This window comes from Melospiza georgiana, chromosome 12, assembly GCF_028018845.1.
Source record: "Melospiza georgiana isolate bMelGeo1 chromosome 12, bMelGeo1.pri, whole genome shotgun sequence".
NCBI classification, from domain to species: domain Eukaryota; kingdom Metazoa; phylum Chordata; class Aves; order Passeriformes; family Passerellidae; genus Melospiza; species Melospiza georgiana.
In genome coordinates this window covers 6,171,554-6,192,692 of record NC_080441.1, presented here as the reverse complement: position 1 = coordinate 6,192,692, position 21,139 = coordinate 6,171,554, and the positions used below count along the sequence as shown (strand labels likewise).

General features: G+C 51.3%; 1 protein-coding gene across 1 annotated transcript in view; it reads left to right on the top strand.

The window, feature by feature from the left end:
* Window positions 1-14,875, top strand: part of AR (androgen receptor) — a 35,003-nt gene extending 20,128 nt beyond the window's left edge. Inside the window, exons 3-8 of the mRNA XM_058032738.1 lie at window positions 4,733-4,849; window positions 10,331-10,618; window positions 12,687-12,831; window positions 13,591-13,721; window positions 13,908-14,065; window positions 14,335-14,875. Of these exons, the coding sequence (XP_057888721.1) occupies window positions 4,733-4,849; window positions 10,331-10,618; window positions 12,687-12,831; window positions 13,591-13,721; window positions 13,908-14,065; window positions 14,335-14,490 (995 nt within the window). The 3' untranslated portion in view covers window positions 14,491-14,875. The remainder of the gene's footprint in view (window positions 1-4,732; window positions 4,850-10,330; window positions 10,619-12,686; window positions 12,832-13,590; window positions 13,722-13,907; window positions 14,066-14,334) is intronic.
* Window positions 14,876-21,139: the final 6,264 nt, after the last annotated feature.

The following is a 21,139-nucleotide window of genomic DNA, read 5'->3' as shown; positions in this document are numbered from 1 at the left end:
CTGGTGGGGACTGCCTGACCTGCAGGGTCACCAGACCAAGCCCAGCCCTCCCTGGCAGTCACAGCCCCAGAGTCCAGAGGGCTGGGTGGCTGCCCTGGCACCCGGGTGCTGCTCCCCCTCCTCATCTGCTGAGCAAAAACCTCACCCAGCTCAGCACAAATGTTGTTTTTCCTTAGAGGCAGGACACCTCTGGGTGTGGTGAGCATGGCTGGGGTGGGTTGAAGACATGGGAGTTCAGTCCTTGTGATGCCACTCTTGTCCCTGAAACAGAAAAATGCTTCCAACAAGGCAGCTGCTGTGTCAGTGAGCAGCCCAGGGCTCCTGCTCTCCCATTCTGTCCAGGAGGGGGATCATTGTGTCTCTGCATGTATTCCCGGAGAGAAGCAGACTTTCCTTGTCCCTCTGAGGTTTCTGGGATCTGCTGGTGACCTTAGCCAGCCCAGAGCTGCCTCCACACAGCGTTCCTGGCAGTGTAGGACTGGGATGCTTTGGGCTGTGCTCCTGATGGGGCTGTCTTTAAATATAGCAGAGAGCTAAATGAAAAAAATAACACAGTATTTGGCAATTTTCCTAGCAGGCACCCAGCCAGGCTGCTGTGCAGGCTGCTCTGAGTGCCTCCATCATTCTCCATATGGATTAGTGTTCTATGTTCTGACCTGCTGAGGATTAGCCTTACACCAGAGAGATGTCACTGGGCCAACTCAACACTTTCTTGCCAGATTTCAAGATGACACCAAGTTAAAGTAAACCTTTGCAAAGAGCCTTGCCCTGTTATAAAAACTCCTCCTTTCCAGGCTGATGTGGCATGCAAAGAAATTGAGTCTGCAGAAGATTCAGTGGTGCTGCAGCATCACGATGCTCCAGTGGTGGGTTTCTCACGACTGTTTGGGTGTTATGTGCCTTAAAATGTCATGGGGAGAGCAAAATCTGGGACAACCAGAGCACAGGGAAAGCTCTGGGTGCTTTCCCTATGCTCACTGGTAAATACAGAGGGCTGTTCAGGAAATGACTTTGCCAAGGTGGTTCCTCAGAGTGGCTCAGTGCTGGCTCCTGGGAACTTTGTGGCTGAGCCCTCCTGAGTTATTAATAGGAGCATCACATGGGAAGGGTGCCAGCACCAAACGCCAGGCTCAGCTCTGGGCATGGCCCTGCTGGTGGCAGCCCCAAGGAGCAGAGGCTTTCCAGGGGAGCTCTGCAGCCTCCATGGTTCCATGAGACCATGGGGAATTGCTTTCGCAGAAAGCTTGGCCTCATCCCCCAGCTGTTAAAAGTCACTTTATGTCCTGAAGTATGAGGATCTCTGTCTTCCAAAAGGCATTTACTGGTCTTTCACATTTATGGTCGTATATCTTGCTCCAGATGTTTGCAGAGATTACTTTGTTGTCTGGAGGAGAAAGTTAGTCTGGGCACAACAGCTCGTGTGGCAACAGGCTGTTAGTTAGATGATTCCTCTGGATTGAGCAACTCACCTCCATAAATCATTATTTTTAGTCAAGCAGACCTGGAGAGCAGCTCTTCCCCTTGGCTCCCAGTGTGTGCTGTGGTCCCAGAGGAGTGGGAGGGCTCAGAGGTGGTGGAAGAGTCTTTCTGCCTGGTGTCAGGGGGCCCAGGAGGGGCCCAAGGTTGGGGGGACATCCCAAGCAGAGGGGACACGAGCACTGCAGTGTGTTCATGGTGGGGACTGCTGCAAAGACGCTCTCTTGGGGTGTCTGTGCTGGTCTGGAAGGCAGAGGGTGCTGGGTGTGAGTTCCCCCCTCACCTGTGCAATGTCAGACAGGACCTGGGGGCGCGGGAGGATGTGAGGCTTCTCTGGGTGACATCTGCACTGTCCTCAGCTGGGCATGGTCTGTGGGGGAAGGACAGGCTGGGTGAGGGGCCTTGCAAAGAGCAGGACTGCTGGGGAACACCCCAGAGTGGGTGTGAGGTTTGGACCTGTATGTACAGGTTTGCAAAGCAAGAGGCTCTGCCTTGGAGTGGCAGGAGAAAACACCTCTGCTGTTTGCAGGGGAGAAAAGGAAAACAAAGAAGTAGTTTCAGTGTTAAACTCTAGAGAAGGAAAAACCAGCACATTTATCTTTAAATAAAGAGCAGCTGATTGCAAATGTCTCACTCACCTTGCTCTGGAATGAAGAGAGTGAAATTAGAAACAGGACTCTGTGTGTGAGAAGGGAAGGAACTTTCCTCCACTTCAGAGGGAAGGAACTCATCCATGTTCCAGCCCCCCTTCCCGGTTCTCCTGCCTTTTAGAGCTGGTGGTTCCTCTCCTGGTGGTTAAGGGGAAATCTCTGCATCCCCAGGAATTAGGGTGAGGTGAGCTCAGCTCATTCTCACACCCAGCAGCAGCACCACCATGACCTGCCGTGGCTGTTGGGTTCTCTTTTTGTTCCTGGAGAACAGCATAAAGTAAACAGGGCTCACTTGTGCAGGCCCAGACAACAGAGAGCGGGTTCCAGAGACAGAGACAGGCCCAAAGAGCCTGTCCATGAACCATGAAGCTGGCCTGGCCGTGTCAGCAGTGTCACTGTACCGTGACTGTGGGGACAGCTGTGGCTGCAGCTCACAGCCTGTGCTGCTCTCTCTGGGGTGGCACTGCCATCCTGCAGCCTCCTCCAACGTGCCCAGTTTGTCCTCTGGGCCCCTCTGCCTGCTCCTGGCTCATGGAAGAGGCTCCTTCTCCATGTCCCTGGCCAGCAGTTCTGGAGCTGGGAGATGGGAAACAGCACAGTGGCCTCATGGAGCAAGGTTTGGACTCCACTACCAAACCTCATCTGTGCTCTGTGCTCCCTCCCCTGGGGACAGAGCAGGGTGGGGATGAGCCCATGTGCTGGGGTCTGTCCAGATCCTGGGGCTGAGCAGGGGCCTGGGGCTGTGGGGTTCTGCTCCTGGCACAGCTGTGCCTGATCCTGGAGCACCCTTGGGGGGCTCAGGCAGCCAGATCTCCTTCCAGCTCTTCATTCCCCAGAAAGTAGGGCATGTGTTTGTGAGTACCTAAAAAGGTTGAGTGGAACGAGTGTGGCCTCAGCTCTCAGTGCCCCTGGCACAAAAATAACTCCAAGTAACCCAGTTTCAGCTGAAGTTCTTTGTTACTCATCCTCCTCCTCAATGAGCTGCTGAAAGGGAGGATGGTGTTTCTCCCCTTAGGGTCCTTAGGGATTGAGGCTTGCCTCAGTATCCCTCTCATGGGAAATGAGCCAGGGAGAAGGTGAGAAGAGATGTTCTGAGGACAGTGTAAAAATGATTTAACAGGTGTGAGATGTGGTGAGTAATGCAGGTGATGGCTGAGGCACAGGGGTGGGTGATGATCCACTTTGAAGAGGACAGTTCTGAGAAGGTCAAACATGGGGTGTTTGTGCAGCCCCTGAGTGCTGTGGGAGGAGTGGGCTGGGTGCTGAGCCCTGCCAGGGGCTCTGTGGGGGTGACAGTGGCAGCTGGTGCTGCCAAAACTGTGGCCAGGCACGAGTGGGGGGACCCAGGAGCCCCAGTGAGAGCCTCAGGCAGTGGCAGTGAGGGCAGCAATGGGGGAGGTGTGGGGGTTGTAAAATCTCTGCACCAAAATTGGCACATCTCATTTCAAAACTGGCACATTTAGGGGTTGGATTCTGCCTCACCTTATTCATAGACTTCTGATGACTCCAGAGGGCTATTTCTATAGGAATGCAGAAAGTAACCTCTTGCAGAATGATAAATAAAGGCCATGGGCTGGTTTCCCTTGTGGGCTGCCTGTGGTTCTATAAGCTGCACCTCTCTGTTGTGTGCTGAGTCCAGTTTGGTTTGGAGCAGCCTGAAGAACATCAGATAAATCCTGCTCCAGTAAATGTGTTCAAACTTGACAAGAAAAGTGATGATTCTTGGCTTGTCTGGCAAATGGGGCAGTGAAAAAAAGCTGTGCCCTGGAGCTGCACGAGCTGCTCTCTGAGCGAGTGCAGGCTGAGTCTGAGGTATGAGTGACTCTCACCATAAGTAACTTCTGAATTTCTTGCACCTCACCATAAGTAACTCCTGAATTTTCTGCCCCTCCCCAAAACCCACAGCTGCACAGGGTCCTCTGTATAGGGAGTTGCTGGTCCCAGTTCCCTCCTGGCTGACTGCAGATATATCCCAGGGTGGGATGAGACTCACCCGTGGAGCAACACCTCCCCAACCCCAATATCTGTAGATACAACAGACCCAACTGGTATCAATGGGTTGCACAAAAAATAATTCAGCCCCAAAAAGGTCTGTAGAGCATCATGGTTCTGGGGGGACTGGTAGGTGAGTATTGTGGCAGAAGGTTCAAACTGTGGGGTTTGGTCTGGCAGAAAACCCCCAAAAGCCATTCAGTGGCTGATGGATGGATGACATTGGATGGCATTGGATGGATGGATGACGATGGATGGATGGATGGATGGATGGATGGATGGATGGATGGATGGATGGATGGATGACATTGGATGACATTGGATGGATGGATGGATGGATGGATGGATGGATGGATGGATGGATGGATGGATGGATGGATGACATTGGATGACATTGGATGGATGGATGGATGGATGGATGGATGGATGGATGGATGGATGGATGACATTGGATGACATTGGATGGCATTGCATGGATGGATGGCATGGATAGATGAATGACATTTAAAAAACAAGAACCAAACTCTCCAGGCTGCCCACGGTGATTCCAAAAGAGCCCAGCCTGTCTCTCTGCTGGCACCCAGCACCCATGCTGTGTCTCTCTGGTGTTTTAGGTAAACAGAAGTACCTCTGTGCCAGCCGCAATGACTGCACCATCGACAAGTTCCGGCGGAAAAACTGCCCCTCGTGCCGCCTGCGCAAGTGCTACGAGGCCGGGATGACGCTCGGAGGTACGGCCAGGTCCCCTCCTGGGGCCCTAATGTCACCTGGGGGATGAACAGTCAGCAAATGGCTGGAAAATGAGGCTGATGGATACACCCTCAGAAAACATTTTCAGAGTTTAATAGCAAAATGGGGAATTTCAATAGCTTTTGTTTGTGCTTCAGGAAATGTATTTTTCCCTCGTTTCAAACCTTGTGAATCTAAAAAAATTAAGCAGCGGGGTGAGTTGGTTCTGGCTCCTGGAGCCTCAGAGCAGAGCACTCCCCTCTTTTGATGGGATTATTCCAAGGCAGAAAGGAGCAATTTCTTGGTGAAATTAAAAGCTCAGTGTTTTCTTTTGCAGGATGGAAGCTGCTCCTGTGTCACTGGTGAGGGTCCTTGTTACAATTTGTCTCTGTTCCCAAACCTGTAGCCCTTCAAAACTGACAGGATGCTGACATCCAAAATCTGAGGTTTTCTGCTCATAGTCTATAAATTGGTGTGGTTCACTGAGTGTCTCCTTGTTGAGTTCATCTGATTAAATTCTTCCCTGTGTGATGAGGCCCTGGCACAGGGTGCCCAGAGAAGCTGTAGCTGCCCCATCCCTGGAAGTTTCCAAGGCCTTGGAAAATTGGACAGGGTTTGGAGCAAGCTAGGATAGTGGAAGGTGTCCCTGCCCATGGCAGGGAGTGGAACTGGATGATCTTTAAGGTCCCTTCCAACCCAAATCCTCCTGTGATTCTGTGAGGAGGAGAATATCCTGGAAAAGGGTGCTGACAGACCTGCCCCTGCTGGGAAGCTCTGGATCGAGGGGGCTTCAGGGGCTGCACAGAGGAGCCTTGGCAGTGCCAGGCACAGCACAGGGGCACAGAGGCAGCCCAGACTGCCTGGGTGTGTCAGCATTTTAGGTAAAATCCTGACCCCATTGCTGGGATAGGCTGAGCCTCCAGAGCTGCTGGGCTGCAACAACGCTGTCTTGAAGGACTTGTTCCTGAAGTGGCTCTGATTTGTGACTCACCAAGGAGCAGAGGGTTTCATTTGATTTCTCCCCAAAGATCCCAAAAGGCAGTGCAGTCCTCCCTCCCTTTTCTTAGCTTATTTTTAAGTGCTTTTTTCTGTGAAGTTTCCATAAGTAGGAGAAGACATACATCAGTGTAACCCTCTTCTGCAGGACACACTGACAAAATTAATGCTAATACGGATACCCCGCTCCCTTCTTTTTTTCTTCAGCTCTTTGGGTCACCCTGACCTGTTCTGCCTGGTCTATTTTACATTTGGTTTGGATGTCGGTGTAAAGGCAATTGTTACAAACAGGCAAGCTTGTGGTTGCCCACAGTAACCTCTCCCACAGCGGAGGCAGGGCGTTTGAAATCACTCCCAAGCTCCAACCAGTTGTTTTTAACTGGTGGTTAATTACAGTCACTGATGGGGTACATCCCTGGTGCTCTCGTGGGGGAGGAGGAGGAGGAGGAGGAGAAGAAGGAGGAGAAGGGGGAGGTGACACACTGAATGCCTTCTGCAGGCTCTGCTCTGGAACAGGATGGCAATGTGTTGAAGCACTTCATTATTGATTGAGATCACAGTGACCTGCAAGCTGGTATCCACTAAGCAGGATCTTCTCTCTATAGAGAGGGAAAAGATATTGTAGAGAGGGAAAAGGAAAAAAAAAAGAGGAAAAAACTAGTGATAATGCTGTTTTAGTGTGTTGGGTCCTGCTGGTGGGCTGGCCTGTGCCCACCATCCCACTGCACCTGTGCCTGATGCTGGGGAAGATGCTGCAGGGATTCTGCCAGGCCTGAACCTGGGAAATGTCCTGGTATGGGATTCTGCCAGCTCTGAACCTGGAAAATGTCCTGGTGTGGGCACAGCTGCAGGGATTCTGCCAGTCCTGAACCTGGGAAATGTCCTGGTGTGGGATTCTGCCAATTTTGAACCTGGGAAATGTCCTGGTATGGGATTCTGCCAGTCCTCAACCTGGGAAATGTCCTGGTATGGGCAGAGCTGCAGGGATTCTGCCAGCCCTGAGCCCAGGAAACGTGCTGATATGGGCACAGCTGCAGGGATTCTGCCAGTTTTGAACCTGGAAAATGTCCTGGTATGAGCACAGCTGCAGGGATTCTGCCAGCCCTGAGCCCAGGAAATCCTGGTGTGGGCACAGCTGCAGAGATCCTGCCAGCCCCGAGCTCAGGGAGTATGAGAGGTGCCAGGGGCTGTTCCTGTGGGCACTCCAAGCTCCTGTACCCACAACCAGAGCTGGCAGCCAGCCGAGCTGCAACCCTGTGGGTCCTGGCTGGAGCAAAAACTCAAAACATGTGCAATTCCTTTCATTTTGTTTAGAGTAGGGCTAGAAATCTCCTGTAATAACAGCCAAAAGCTTGTGAAAATCCAGGCTTGAGGCATAGGTGTGTTTAATTCAGTCCTAATTCAGGTTCAGGCAGAGCAGAGTCTCACCACACATTGGGTATTGATTCCAGCCAGGGGGAATTTGACACAATTTTTGCAGAGCCATTGCAGTAGTTGCAATCAGTGTTACAATCAGGCTGTACCTGATTTTTCATCTGGTCTGCTCTTGACTTACAGCAATTTGATCTTTATTACAACTTGATTTTCTTGATTAAAACCCCTAATTTTATTGATTTTCTGTCCCCACAGTGGGTATTTGTCACCTGTGACTCAATAACCCTTTTGCCTCCTACACAGCCACCCAAGTGACATTCCTTACGTCCTTGCTCCAAGACATGTTGTCAAATCTTCAGTGTCCTCTTCAGTGTCCTCATGGTTTCTGCAGTTTGCCAACACCTATCAGCCCTTGTGTGCTGACCTCTGTCCATCTGTTCAGTGATCATCCTTAATGTTCATCCCTGTTTTCCATCCATACATTGCCATATGGGCTGGTTGAGTAGAAATGGTTAAGTCTGGTTTTGGGGTGAATGTAGCTATAAGCCACCCTTGTAAGAAACAAACCTGTCTGATGTCCTTTCAAAACAATAATTGCCTTGAGATGTATCACTAGGAGGTTTGCAATAATTCAGCAACATTATCTACTATTACATCCTTCAAATTCTTTTCAGTCATGTGGACCTGATTGACTCAGATCTCTTATATGTGTCTGCCACAACCAGTAATTTTATTATTATCAACTGAAATTGTTGTGCCAGACAAGACTGATAGCTTGACAGGTTCTGGATTTGGCAAGCCTGGTGTGAAGCTCATAAAAACAGCAAAGGGCATCAGGTTATAAAACAAGTCCTGTTCAGCTCCTCAGTGTCCCTCTGGCAGCTGAGCTCGACGTGTGCTGCAGGATCTTTGCATTGTAGTCAGTGCAAGAGCAGCTTCTTCCAGGTCTCCATAACTTCCCTAAGTCCTGGCATCATGAAAACTGGTGCTGGAGCCCAGAGTGCTCCTTCCTCAGAGCTTTAGAAGTGCCTGTAAGGGAGATGTTTGAAATGTGCATCACTTTGGCCATCGCTCTGAGTGTGCTCCCGTGGGTTCTTGCACTGCTGAATATTTTATTGTGATATATAATTGTGTCCTTTAAGCTTTTTCTCAAATCTATCCAATAGTTCCCCAGAGACCCCCAGGCCAGCTTGCAGGGCTTGGGGCAGTGCTGTGCTGCAGGTGTACCTCGAGGCTCCCTGGGCCCCTTGTCCCTGCTGACAGCCAAGCAGGAACATCCCAATATTAATCACATTTCCTAAGGTTTCTCCCACTACAGATGTCTTTAATTCCAGTTTTTAAATTTTTGTTTATATTACCTGCTGAGTAGGAGCCACCACCACAAAGGGGTTTGGCAGAGGTGACTGAGTAGGAGCCAGTCTTTACCTCTGAAGGTTTTCTCCACTTGGTAATGTCAGTATTTCAGTGCTCCTGGAATGCACAAACCCCAGGCCTGTCTGATAGCACAGTTAACACCCATTGTCGCAGAAAAGTCTGGTTTGTGGCTGCAGTTTCAGAGCCAATGCAGTAGGTACTTGCTGTTTTCTCACTTCATTTGGGATATTTTCATACTAGATAATTAAATATTGAGGGAAGAAACCCAAGCATTTAAAGCAAACCATATGTGTGTTTTGTACATGTGGGTTTGGCTTCGCTCACACACATGACCTGGGGCAGTGGTTATTTCTAAATCCAAACTCTGTCACAGGCTGCCCAAGTGGAGTCACCATCCCTGGGGGGATTTAACAGATTTGTGGCTGTGTCACTTGGGGATGTGGGTTAGTGGTGGCTTTGGCAGAGCTGTGACTTTGGAGGCAAGGGAGAAGAGGCCATATCAAACAAGTGGCTGATGGCCAGAGGCCATCACTCTGTGCTGCAGCACTGTTTTCCTCTTGCTTTCCCGTATTTTTATTCATCCTTTCTCCTCCCTTTTTACAGAGAGGCCTGTCTTCATTGCCCATACAGCAGATCATACAGAGTACCAAAAAAAAAAAACCCAACATTTGGAGTTAATTTACAGAGCTGCACTTCGACTTGACATTTTTATGTTTTACTGCTTATTTTTCTAATTACAGCTGAAAGGAAATTTGAGATAAGTATCATATAATGAAGGAGCCAAAACCCCAAGGACAACTGGTTTGATGTTGTATTACCTGCTGAAGCCATGGGCTTTTGTTCTCTAATTAGCTGGGGTTTGGATTCAGTGAGGGGTGGCAGGAACAGGCCACCTGTGCTGAGCAATGTCATGCTGGTGTCAATGAGGGGAACATGGACTCCCCAAGACCTCTGGTATCACACCTCTGGAGTGCTGCAGCTGGGGTTGAGAGCCAGGTGTGTGGGGAAAACACCTTTTCATGGTGGACACAGGCAGAGTCACTGGCTGCATTGGTCCCCCTGCCAGCTCATGAGGCTCATAGGGGTGCACAGCAGAGTGAGACCACCTGGCTTGGGTCCTCTACCCCTTGGTGGGGACTCCAGGGAAACAGCCCTGGAACTCCCTACTGGCTTCTGAGATGTGTTTTGTGTCATATGTGTGCAATGTGTTTGGGAGAGCCTGTTATGGGGCAGCAGGCATTGCAGGGAGGTTTATTTCAGATGCATCCTGCTTCTGCCCTGCTCTGGGATGGGACAATCCCACTTGGCCATCCATGTGCAATGTTTTTTCTCCCTGGAACATGACTGTGTGCTGAGTTTATCATCTTGTGCTGCTCCTCTTTTTGATTGCATACGAGCAGTAGTTTGAGTTGAGTCAAAACCTCTTCTCTCTCTTCCCTGGATCTTCCTCTCTGTTTTTAAGTGGGACTTACAGACCAGTCATTGCAGAGGATGTAAATCATGTTGGTTCTTTTCCATGTCAGATTAACAACAAAATGGATTTTGTCACACAGTGTGTTCTCCTCTTGTCCTTAGGTGAGAGCTGCAATGCCAGGGCACTCCTTGGGCAGTGCCCACTGAGGGAGGAGCTGCTGCTCTCATCACTTTTCCTTTGCTCATAACTACAACGATGGAGCCAAGAAGCCCTGACATGTTTTTAACATATTTTTAAGTGTCACTAAACTGTATTTTTCCCACAGCCCGCAAGCTGAAGAAACTGGGTAACCTGAAGGCCCAGGATGACATGGAGGGAACCAGCTCATCCAGCCCAACAGAGGAGCAAGCTCCCAAGCTGGTGATGACACGCATTGATGGCTACGAGTGCCAGCCCATCTTCCTCAACGTCCTGGAGGCCATCGAGCCTGGGGTGGTGTGTGCTGGCCATGACAACAGCCAGCCTGACTCCTTCTCCAACCTGCTGACCAGCCTGAATGAGCTTGGGGAGAGGCAGCTGGTCTACGTGGTCAAATGGGCAAAGGCTCTGCCAGGTGAGAAGGAAAGCAAACAAATCCTCTCCCAGCTCCAGAGCCCATCTGCACTGCTGGGGGCAGGGGCAGAGGGGGTGGTCTGCAGCCCCTGTGCCATCACACAGCTCCTGGAGGACCCTCTCCATGGGCAGTGTGTGTGTCCCCTGCCTGTAGCAGTGTGGGACTTGACTCTAGAGGGGCTGATGATGGGAGAAGGAACTGAGGGGTGATGGAATGTGTTGGAATTATACTCTGAGTTCACATAGCTCCTGGTCAGTGATACCATGTGGGCACAGGGCACTTCCCTCCATGGCAGGACTGCAGCTGGTCTGGGCTCAGGGTCCTGCTCTTCTCCCCCTCTTTGCATGGAGGTTTTGCTCCACTTCCAAGCCACGTCTGCCAGCCCTGCAGAACTGCCCTCTAGACAAGGATCAGCCCTGTCCCAGAACCCGCCTGAAGTGATGAAAAGGGTAAATAGCAACATGGCAAAAGAGCAATGCAGAATCCTAAAGGGCTTTTCCTGGCAGTCACTCAGGTTGCCCATGTGATGGCCTGGTGTGATATATTTGTGATGCTTCAGAGAGGTAACAGGGGGCAGGAATTTTCCAGATGCTGGTCAGCAGGTGCAGTAAATGGAGCATCCTGGTGAATGATGTGTTCATTGAGCTGGATTTGCAAGGTGTCTCTGCAAGGCTGGGGACATGCTGCCTGTTCCACCTTGTCATCCTGGAACTGGGTGAGTGGGATTGCAGAGGGCTGAGCTCAGTCTGGGCACAGCAGCACCCAGCTCACCTCCCAGCATCCTGGAGACTGGGGCACGGGGCCAGGTCCTGCTGCCTTCTCCTTTGTGACCCCATTCCTCAGGGGACACCAGAGAAAGGAGGAACCCTGCTCCTCGTATGTCTGGGGTGGTACAGCCAGAGGAGGAGACTGAGGCACAGTAAGTTTGCCGCTCTCTGCCAAACCCTGGTGATGAGCTGTGGTCAGGTGTTTAGCAGCTCCCTAGACTGGTGCTCCCAATGAGATATTGGTCTGCATACCCTTAAATGCAGAGTAGCCCCTTCTGTTTCTGCTATTCTTGGCTTGTAAAACCAGGGACAAATCTTGCTTCCTCTTTGGCTTGTCTACACTAGACATCAAGATCCACAGAGACACCACCAAAGCCACCTGGCATCCAGGGCTGAGGCTCTGCCACTGCAGTAGTGCTGATGGAAAGGGAGAGTGCTGTGGGAAATGTTTTCTGTCATAACCACCCCTTTATCAGAGGGTTTTACTCTCCTGAACTGCACCTGATGCCTGACCCCTCAGTGTGTAGCAGTGTCAGCTGCTGCCCTGCTGCCCCCGGGGCCAGCACCGACTGTGCCAGGGTGGTGTCTGGGCAAGGTTCATTCTCCAGCTTGTTTGCCTTGAAGAGCTCTCCAAAGCACAGAGATCCTTGCCTCAATGGGTTGTAATTATACGCTGGAGCTGTTAAATTGCTTTAATATTTGATTGAAATAATGCATGATTGCCTCGAAACTCAATTATATTTGCCTATTTACGAGTATGTTGAAAAAAACAGCGTTGGAGGTGGTGAAAGCATGCCTGGGGTTTAACTCTGGGCTGCCATCTGGGAATGGTAATTTAAATTTAGTTGCTATTTTTGTTTCTCTTGCAATGTAGCTGAGGTTTCCATGCTCATTCCCACAGTCAAGAGATCCATGCAGTGTGTATGGGGCAGAAACCAGAGCACCTGTAGCCATGGTGGGAGGCCTAGGGGCTGCCTGCTGTCTCTGAGCATCACATAAAAATCCAGTTACTTAAATTGGTGCAGTCCTAGTGGAATTTTCTCCCCTATTTGTCTCTGAAGTTCCCTTACTTCCCTTCCAGGGGCAGGTTTGTGCTTGTCTATTTTTGATTCCCAGTCAAGGTGGGAGCTCCATGTCATGACTCATGTCCTGAGACATAAGCTGGCTGAGCCTGGGCTATGGACTGACCACTTTTTCCTAAGAGAAGCGCTGAAGGAGAGCTGGAGTCTGCCTGGAAACAGCCCTGGAAGCTGCAGGAACCCAACAGTAATTTGTAACATCCCTCCCTCATTGTTTATTAGGATTTCGCAACCTGCATGTGGATGACCAGATGTCAATAATCCAATACTCTTGGATGGGCCTGATGGTGTTTGCTATGGGGTGGAGATCCTTCACCAACGTCAATTCCAGGATGCTTTACTTCGCTCCAGACCTGGTGTTCAATGAGTAAGTGTGAAACAACAACAGCCTGCTGCTGGGCTTTGGGTCAGCCCAGGTGACCAGCTACACTTAGAGCAGTTAAACTGAGCTGCCCAGCACAGCCCAGCCTGGCTGTGCCCATCCTGCTCCCCCCTGTCACCACCCATGGTGACCTCCAGGAGCAGTGAGGCCACTGTGATGCCTCTCTGGGTCCTTCTGCCTGCTCCCTCAGCCTTGCTGTGGGCTGACACCCACTGGGGCAGCAGCAGAAGCTGGTATGGGGTGAGGGATTGCTCAATTTCTGTCTTTCTGCCATGGGGTTTGAATTCCAGCTCTGTTGGGTAGCTGGGGTGAGCAGAGATAGAGACAAAATGTACTGTAAGGTCCTGGTGGGCTCTCCTTGATGTACCATCAGCTTAGAGCTGGGGAGGGTTTGCTGGCAGTCAGATTGAGGAGATGGAACCCAATAACCAAACACAGCAGCAGACAAATTCTCACCTGCCTGGGAGCTCCAACTCAGCCTCATATCCCTGACAGACAGAAATGTTTGGGAAATCATTGCAGTCGCTCTTCAGACAGATGCTGCAAATCCCTTGTAGCCATCTGTGGCCAGTGAGGATCACATACAGGCCTTCTGGAAAATGCTCCACTCCTGCATGAGGCAGAGCTCAGGCCCTTGGCAGCAGGCTGTGCCAGGCAGGGGGATTTGCTGGGTCAGGGAGTGTCCCCCTGTCACACACGTGCATGTTGGGCTCTGTGCCACCTGTGCCCGTCTCACCCTGCCAGGTACCGCATGCACAAATCCAGGATGTACAGCCAGTGCATCAGGATGAGGCACCTCTCCCAGGAATTTGGGTGGCTTCAGATCACACCCCAGGAGTTTCTCTGTATGAAGGCTCTCCTCTTCTTCAGTATTAGTGAGTATCCACACCCTTCCCTCCACAGAGCTCCAGCACCTTGAGGCATCTGGTGCTTTTCCTGTGCCTGGACTTTCACTTCCCAGGAGGAGGCTGGGGATGTCCCCTGCTTCAGCCCTTCCTCCTGCTCTCCTATTGTTGTCACTTTCTGGGCTCCTCTCACTGTTTCCTTCCCTTCCCACCCAGTTCCAGTGGATGGCCTGAAGAACCAGAAGCTCTTTGATGAGCTCCGCATGAATTACATCAAGGAACTTGACCGGATCATTGCCTGCAAGAGGAAGAACCCCACCTCCTGCTCCCGGAGGTTTTACCAGCTCACCAAGGTCCTGGACTCTGTGCATCCGGTAAGAGAGGACAGGGAAATGTCCATCTGTACACATAATGGCCATCTAAATGCATAAGGAACAATATAAAAAAGAAACTTTTCATAGAGAGAATGATCGTTCTCTGGAACAACCTCCATATCATGGGAGGAGTTCAGATGCAATTGGAGAGAGCACTGGACAGTTTCATCCGGTTTCCCTTTCCCGGGGTAGGTGGGACCTCTGTCATGTATCTTCCCAGAAAAAGCACTGCCCAGGGACTTGTTTAACCAGCTCTCTTCCTTTCCCAGATTGCCAAGGACCTGCATCAGTTTACATTTGATCTCCTAATCAAGGCACACATGGTGAGCGTGGACTACCCAGAAATGATGGCCGAGATCATCTCTGTGCAGGTTCCCAAGATCCTGTCTGGAAAAGTCAAGCCTATCTACTTCCACGCACAGTGATCTTTCAGAGGGACCCCCGTGCTGCCACCCCCATTCCAGCCATCTCCTGCCTGTTACTTCTGCACTACTGTCCTGCAGTGCCTTGGGGAATCCCTCTGTGGCGGTGGCCAAGGGGACAGGCAGTGACAGACCTGCTGAGATTCCTGAGATTACAATTTTCCTGAGGTACCTCTGAACTGAACCCCTGGCGCCGACCTCTGCCTGGCACCAGCTGCTCACGGTGATGGACGGGGACTGGTGGGGGCAGTGGCACCATGTCTGAGTGTTCTCCTCTGTTTGTCACTGTGACTCCAGCAGCCCAGGGCCACGGGACAGCAGAAGAAGTGCCAGTGGTTGGTGGGTTTGGGGTGATTTTTATAAAAAGAATACAACACAAAGCAGGTTGCAGCTCCGCGTTTGGGTGTGGGTTATGTCGCCAGCCTCCTTCTGGATGTTTTGTTTGCACTGTGGTGCTGGGAAGCAGATAAGTTCAAACATTGCAGAAGAGAAGCAGAGCAGAGCTGGGGGACAAGGCAAATTTGTGGCTGAGGAGTTCATGGGCCCTGCAGCCACTGTGGGATCTGCTGTGGTCAGCTCAGCCCTGGGACCGGCCTGCACTGCCGAGACACGAGCGATGGAGAGGACAGGCTGCAGCACAAGGCCTGCCAAGGAAGATCACCTTGGAAATCCCCCAGCGATGGCTGGCTCCTGTTTTCCACCTGGGATGTTTTTCCTATGGCCTGTCCAGCTGGGTCAGACCCCCAGGTGCTCAGCAGTCACATTCCTGTCCTTGCCAGCTGCTGCTCCCTGACAAAGCTGAACCCACCTCTGAAAGTGCCTGATGCCCTCGGACCTCACACCTGCCTGGCTCCCCTGGGCACCTGCAGCCCCTGCCCCCACACCTGCTCTGCTCCTGTCATGGCTCTGCAGACCTGGGATTCCCGCTATGCTCTTTCCCTTCATTTGTCCCAAATATTTTGTCCCAACTATATTTTTCCAAAGCCAGCAGATGAGTGTTCTGGAGCCAAGACCAAGGCCAGGGTCTACGGGACCTGTGGGACCATGGGACTCCTCTCTGAATCCTGTCCATGGAGAGGTGGCTGTGGGAACTGGCTGCTGCCACCAGCACTCTTTGAGGGGGCTGCAAGGGAAGTACCAAGAGACCCCCCTGCTCTTGGAAGCAGCACACACAGCTGCTGCTGGTGGCAGTGGCTGATTGCAGCCCAGGAGGACACCACTGTGCACTCACTGTCCCATGTACATGGTCCTGTATGCGCCACACCACCCACACCCCATCCCTTACACATCACCCACACACCCCATGCCATGTGCATCACCCCACACACCATCCCTTACACACCATCCCTTACACACCACACACACCCCATCCCATGGGCACTGCCCCACACACCCAGCCTGTCCCCAGCACGCACACAGCAGCCAAGCCTATGTGCTCTGTGGTGTTTCAGTTCCCATCTTCCTGCACATCCTGAGTTCATCAGAACCACCTGCCCAGACCCAGACAGGCTGTCAAGGACTGCACACACACAGGCTGGTGCCAGGGTCACACATGCCATCATGGGCTGTGACATGGCCTGGCATTACCAACACAGATATCTGCGAGAGATTCTTGTGCCAGCACGGACAAACAGCAAACTCTGCACCCTCCCAGGGCAGTGAGCACACCCAGAGCCCTGTGCCCACCCAGAGCCCTGTGCCCACTCTGTGCCCAGCTCTCCAGGACATGCCAACATGGTGCAGCTGCTCCTTTACACTCTTGGAGTAAAACAATTTCCCTGATACTTTCCAGCCTTTTGATGGGATTTGCATTATAAGGAGTGGGGGAAAAGCCCCTATGGAAGGAGAGGATCTTTCTTTGCAATGGTTTTCCTTCCTCTGCTAGACAGGGCTCTGATCCTGCTCCTCCTCCTGAAATCCTCTCATGTGGGCAGCAACAGAATCCATAGGTGAACTTTCTGGCTGGCAGGTTGCTGCTCTCAGAGGCTCCCCGTGCCAGGGGGCTGCTGGCATTTTCAGTGCTGGTGTGAGCTATAGATATTTGCAAATGAACCAGTAAAAAATTCCAGCTGGTGCATCCCTGTCTTCTGGAATTTTCCCTGGCTCTTCACAGCAGAGTGGTGATTCCCAGTCCCTATTATGAGCTCAGGCTCCAAGCAGTTGGAACAGCAATTTGGGAGAGCTTCATGCATCACACAGGCTCATGTCAGGGAAGGTTTGGTTGGTTAATGAGTGTCCTGCTGGGTGTTCATCTGCTGGGAGACTGAAAAGAGGCCAAACCCGACAAGGATTTGCCCACCCTGCTTTGCTGGTGGGAGCACCATGTGAATGAGAAGTGGGGGAGCAGGGGAAGGATTCTGCCTGTGCCCTGTGTGTGTCACCCAGCACAGCGAGTGCTGAGCGAGGCAGGAGCTCACGGGGAGCACCCCCAGCCCAGGACAGAGGGGCAGTCGGGGCATTGAGGTCATGTTCTCTGTCTCTTCACTATCACAGTAAACTTCTGCAACTTGTTAATTGAAAAGTTGGGTTTTTACAATATGATTACCAGGAAATGTGGGAGCCAGGACTCGCAGCATGTGTGTGTGTATTTGCTGGGGGAATTAATGCTGTTTCCATGTGGATTTTCATGAGCTGCTGCAGGAACTGGGGAAGAAGAGGCTTTAAGAAATACCAAAGTCCAACTCCTGCCATTTATCTTTATGCTTTTTGTTTTCTTTTGCATTTTCTTGTCTACTTTTGCTTTAATAAAGCAAGGAGAATTTCACCGTGTTCACAGTCCCAAAGAAGCTGTCCCTGAGGCTCTCCTTGGGCTGAGCCCTGGAATTGGGACCCCCTGGGTGTCACAGCTGAGACCAACCATCTCCATGTTCCCCTGTGGATTCCCTGACTCTGCTCTGGCTCATCTCAGAGGTGTGGTGGGTTTTGAGCTGGTTCAGTCTGGGTCATGGCTCAGCCCATCAGCTCCTGCCCAAGGCAGCAGATGGAGGACAAGGGATACAGACCTTGGCATCTCCCTGGGAGCAGTGTTTGTGCATGGATGGGCACCATTCCATAACAGAGGGTGTGGGATAAAGGATGCTGTCTTTAGTGAGGGCAGGAGGGACATTTCTTCAGCCCTGTGTCATGGCAGAAGCAGTGGGATAGATCAAATGGTGCAACGGCATGCAGCATTCCCAGGGCAGGTATCACCAATCTGTGCCCACCTGAGCCTGACAGGCTCCTGCCAGCACCCCCTGCCTCAGCAGGAGCAAGAGCTAGGACAGCAGCTCTCTGCTTGGAGAGGCTGTGGTTGAGTCTGGAGAGCTGGCAGCATCCACATGCCACTGCCATAATGTCCAAGAGGCTCTTTGTGCTTGGCTTAGGGGACAGAGTGCTCAGTGAGGGAAGTGAAGCTGGGGCAGGACCCTCCCTACAGTGCCACTCCTTGCTCTGGGCCATGGGGTTGTCCCTGTGGTCTGTAGGGAATGCTGAGGGTACCCAAGGTGTCACCTGTCTCCCAGCCAGCCCGAGAGCTGCTGCCCTGTCACCTCCCACCACCAGCCAGCCCTGCAGTCCCTGTGGTGCCCCTCCCCTTGCTGAGCTCTTGCCCTGGATGTTTTAATAACATAATGTATGCTAAAATTATCTATCTCTGTATAAAATAAAGGCATGGCCCATTTTCTATTGCTAAAGATATCTATTTAGTGATGTGCTCTAAGAGTCCTCTCTGGTTGCACACTGAGGTACTGGATGCTCTGCAAGAGGTGAGTCAGAACGTGCCAATTTAATGGAGACTTTTCATTATTTTTCTGGCTGGGTGCTGCCCAGTTTGCAAAGGCCCCCCTTTTTGTGACATGCATTTTGTGACATGCACAGAGCACACACTAGCATAGGCTGGGGTTGGTATCACCTTCTCCAGCCTTTCTGTGTCTTCTTGAGGTTAGACAAGGGAGAGTGTTTGCATTGGGGAACAATGGAGTGTCTCTTGTTTCTTCCCTCTTTGACTTGCACAAAGTGTCCTCACACATTTGGGCAGAATGCTGGGGTCACAGAGAGTGTCTGTGTTCTGAGTTCCACCTGTGTGCAGGCCCAGGGCTGGCTGTGGCCACTGGGGGTGGCTGTGGGCAGGCAAGGGGTCCCAGCCCCCTCGGGTGGGTCAGAGCCTCCCCTGCCCACTGGTGCCTGCTCCCTGTGCTCCTTCCTTCAGCAGCAGAGGGATGCTGTGCTTGTGACTCACAGAGTAAATCTCTGCACCCACATAAACCCTTAGCAAGTGGATAAAAGCTGCTCTCTGTGCCGGATATTTGGTGTTCTGTGGCAATTTTATGCTGTTTCTCTTTGTTAACATGTCTCTGTAATAATAAGAGTTCTCTATTTGATATATTTTACTTTCTTTGTAATAAGCCAAAAAGCTCATTGCTGGTGCCTTTTTGCCTGGGGGGGCCTCCCAGCCCACAGCTGTGTTCCTGGGAGTAACAAAGGCCAGTCTGCAATTGCTCCTTCCACCAGAGCTGAGGGAAAGACAGAAGCCAATGCCACAGCATTGCCAGAAAAAAAAGAGCCTTGGAATGACAGAGAGAATTTGGGGTACAATGCTGGTTCTTTCCTGGGGCCTGGCTCCAAGGTGAGGGCTGACCATGATACTGGGCACGCCTTGGCCCCATTTCCATGGGGCTGTGACCCTGGAGACCCCACAAACCATATGATGCAGGTGCAGAGCACGCAGCCTGGTCTGGCCCAGTTTGGAATTGCAGTGCTTTGCCCAAATTATAGCATGACCTGAGGGTAAATTATCCCAGAGAAGGAATTAGATGGATTGCTGACACAGCCAGTTTTTTTGGGGTTTTTCATTTTTTCTTTTTTTTTTTTCTTTTTTTCTTTTTTTTGGGGGGGGGGGTGGTTTGTTTGGGGTTTTTTTGTTTTTTGTTTTTTGTTTTTTTTGGAACTGAATGCATTGGATAAGGAAGAGAGAGCCCCAGAGTATTTTGGTAGGGCTGGACTGTGGTGACAGATGCTGCTGGGGCCAATGGGGTGCAGTGCAGGATGCCCTGGGGACAACTGCAACTCACAAGTCCCCATGTGGGACTGAAGGACGATAATTTGTGTAACCAAAGAGAGGGGCTTGCCTGGCAGCCAGTTAAAGAAACCGTGCTGGGGGTAAATGAAAATTCTCCTTTCTCTTTCAGCCATGCCTGGGGCCCACGTGAGCCCCCAGCCATGCCACAGGGTGGCCCCTCACGCTTGGTGTTCAGTTCTTTTTGTAACCTGAAAATCTGCTGTTGTTCTGAGTCCAATAAATGCAGAATCCGGTTTGCTGGAGCTCTACCCTCTGCCTGCATTTGGCTTTTGTGTCGATTTTGTGCATGAAATCACTGTGGGTGTGATGGCTGCCAGCAAGCAAAGGCACTGGGAATCCGTGGGTCATTTGCCAGTAGATGAGGCCGTACATTGGATCATTGTAGGCTTTCTTTCACACTCAGATTTCACCATGAATCACGTCTGAACTCGTAATTCAATTACATATCAATTGGCTAATCCTTTCATATATTCCTCTTTGGGTATTTTAAATTGAATTTCAGTTGATTAATGTATTTCTCAAAGCAAGGAGCTAATAAAGGCCAGTGTCCTCCTGCTCTTGTCATTGTTTTTGGTATCTTTATGAACAGTTGTAAATCCATTCTTTTTGCAACGTCTTTATAAAACTGACCTATGCTCTCCAAGTAATAAAGAAGACGCTTATCAGCCTCTTGTTAATTCAAGGCACAGATGTGAATCCTGTCCAGGGCCAAGATTTGATTCACTGAGACAAAGCAAAGAGCTTGGAGAAAAAAAAAAAAAAAGCTCGCTGGGCCACAAATAGCTGGCAATGCCTGGTGTGTAATTGCACAGCAGCAGTCCACAGAGTGTGCCCTGTGAGCTAAAGAACAGTGTGCCAAGAGAATAAAAACCCCTGGGTTTGTCATCCATAAGGAACCTGATCCCATCCCTTGCTCTGAGTCACAGTGAAAAATTATTGTGTTATTTTCAAAATTCACCCCGTAATGGACACTGAGTGGGCCTCAGCTCCTCGGGCTGGTGTGGCAGATTGGGTGCCAGCATGTCAGTCCCAGTGTCACCTGCCAAATAGCCACTTGGATGCCAGGGACATTCAGGAGCCACTGGTCCAGTGCCTCATGGCATGAGGGACTTGGTCCCTCAGTGGCTGCACATCCTGGGCTTACTGACCTTGGTCTCTGATGGCCCCAAACTTGTGTGGCTTGAACAGTGTCTGTGGGAGGACAGTGAGGCCACCACGTGGGGGCTGCTGGGTCACAACTGAAGCTGAAGGACAAATTCACCTCACTCAACTCTTTCTGCCTCGCTATGGTCCAGCCACCTCTGTTCACATCCTGCATCCCACATCCTATACCCTGCATGCCCCCTGCACAGCTCACCAGGACCTACAGGTCACAAGAGAGCTGCTGACCTCCCTGACCATTCCTGTAGCTGTGGGGCCTGGCAGCAGGGTGACAGCCACCATGCCAGCACTGGGGGTGAGCCACATGCCAGTGGGCTCCAGAGCTGCCCTTAGAGACGCCTTGGCTCCTCAGCAGAAGAGCACGCCAAGCTCACAGGAAAAAGTCCAGTTACCATGAAGAAATCAACTGAAAACATGGAAAGATCATGAAAACCC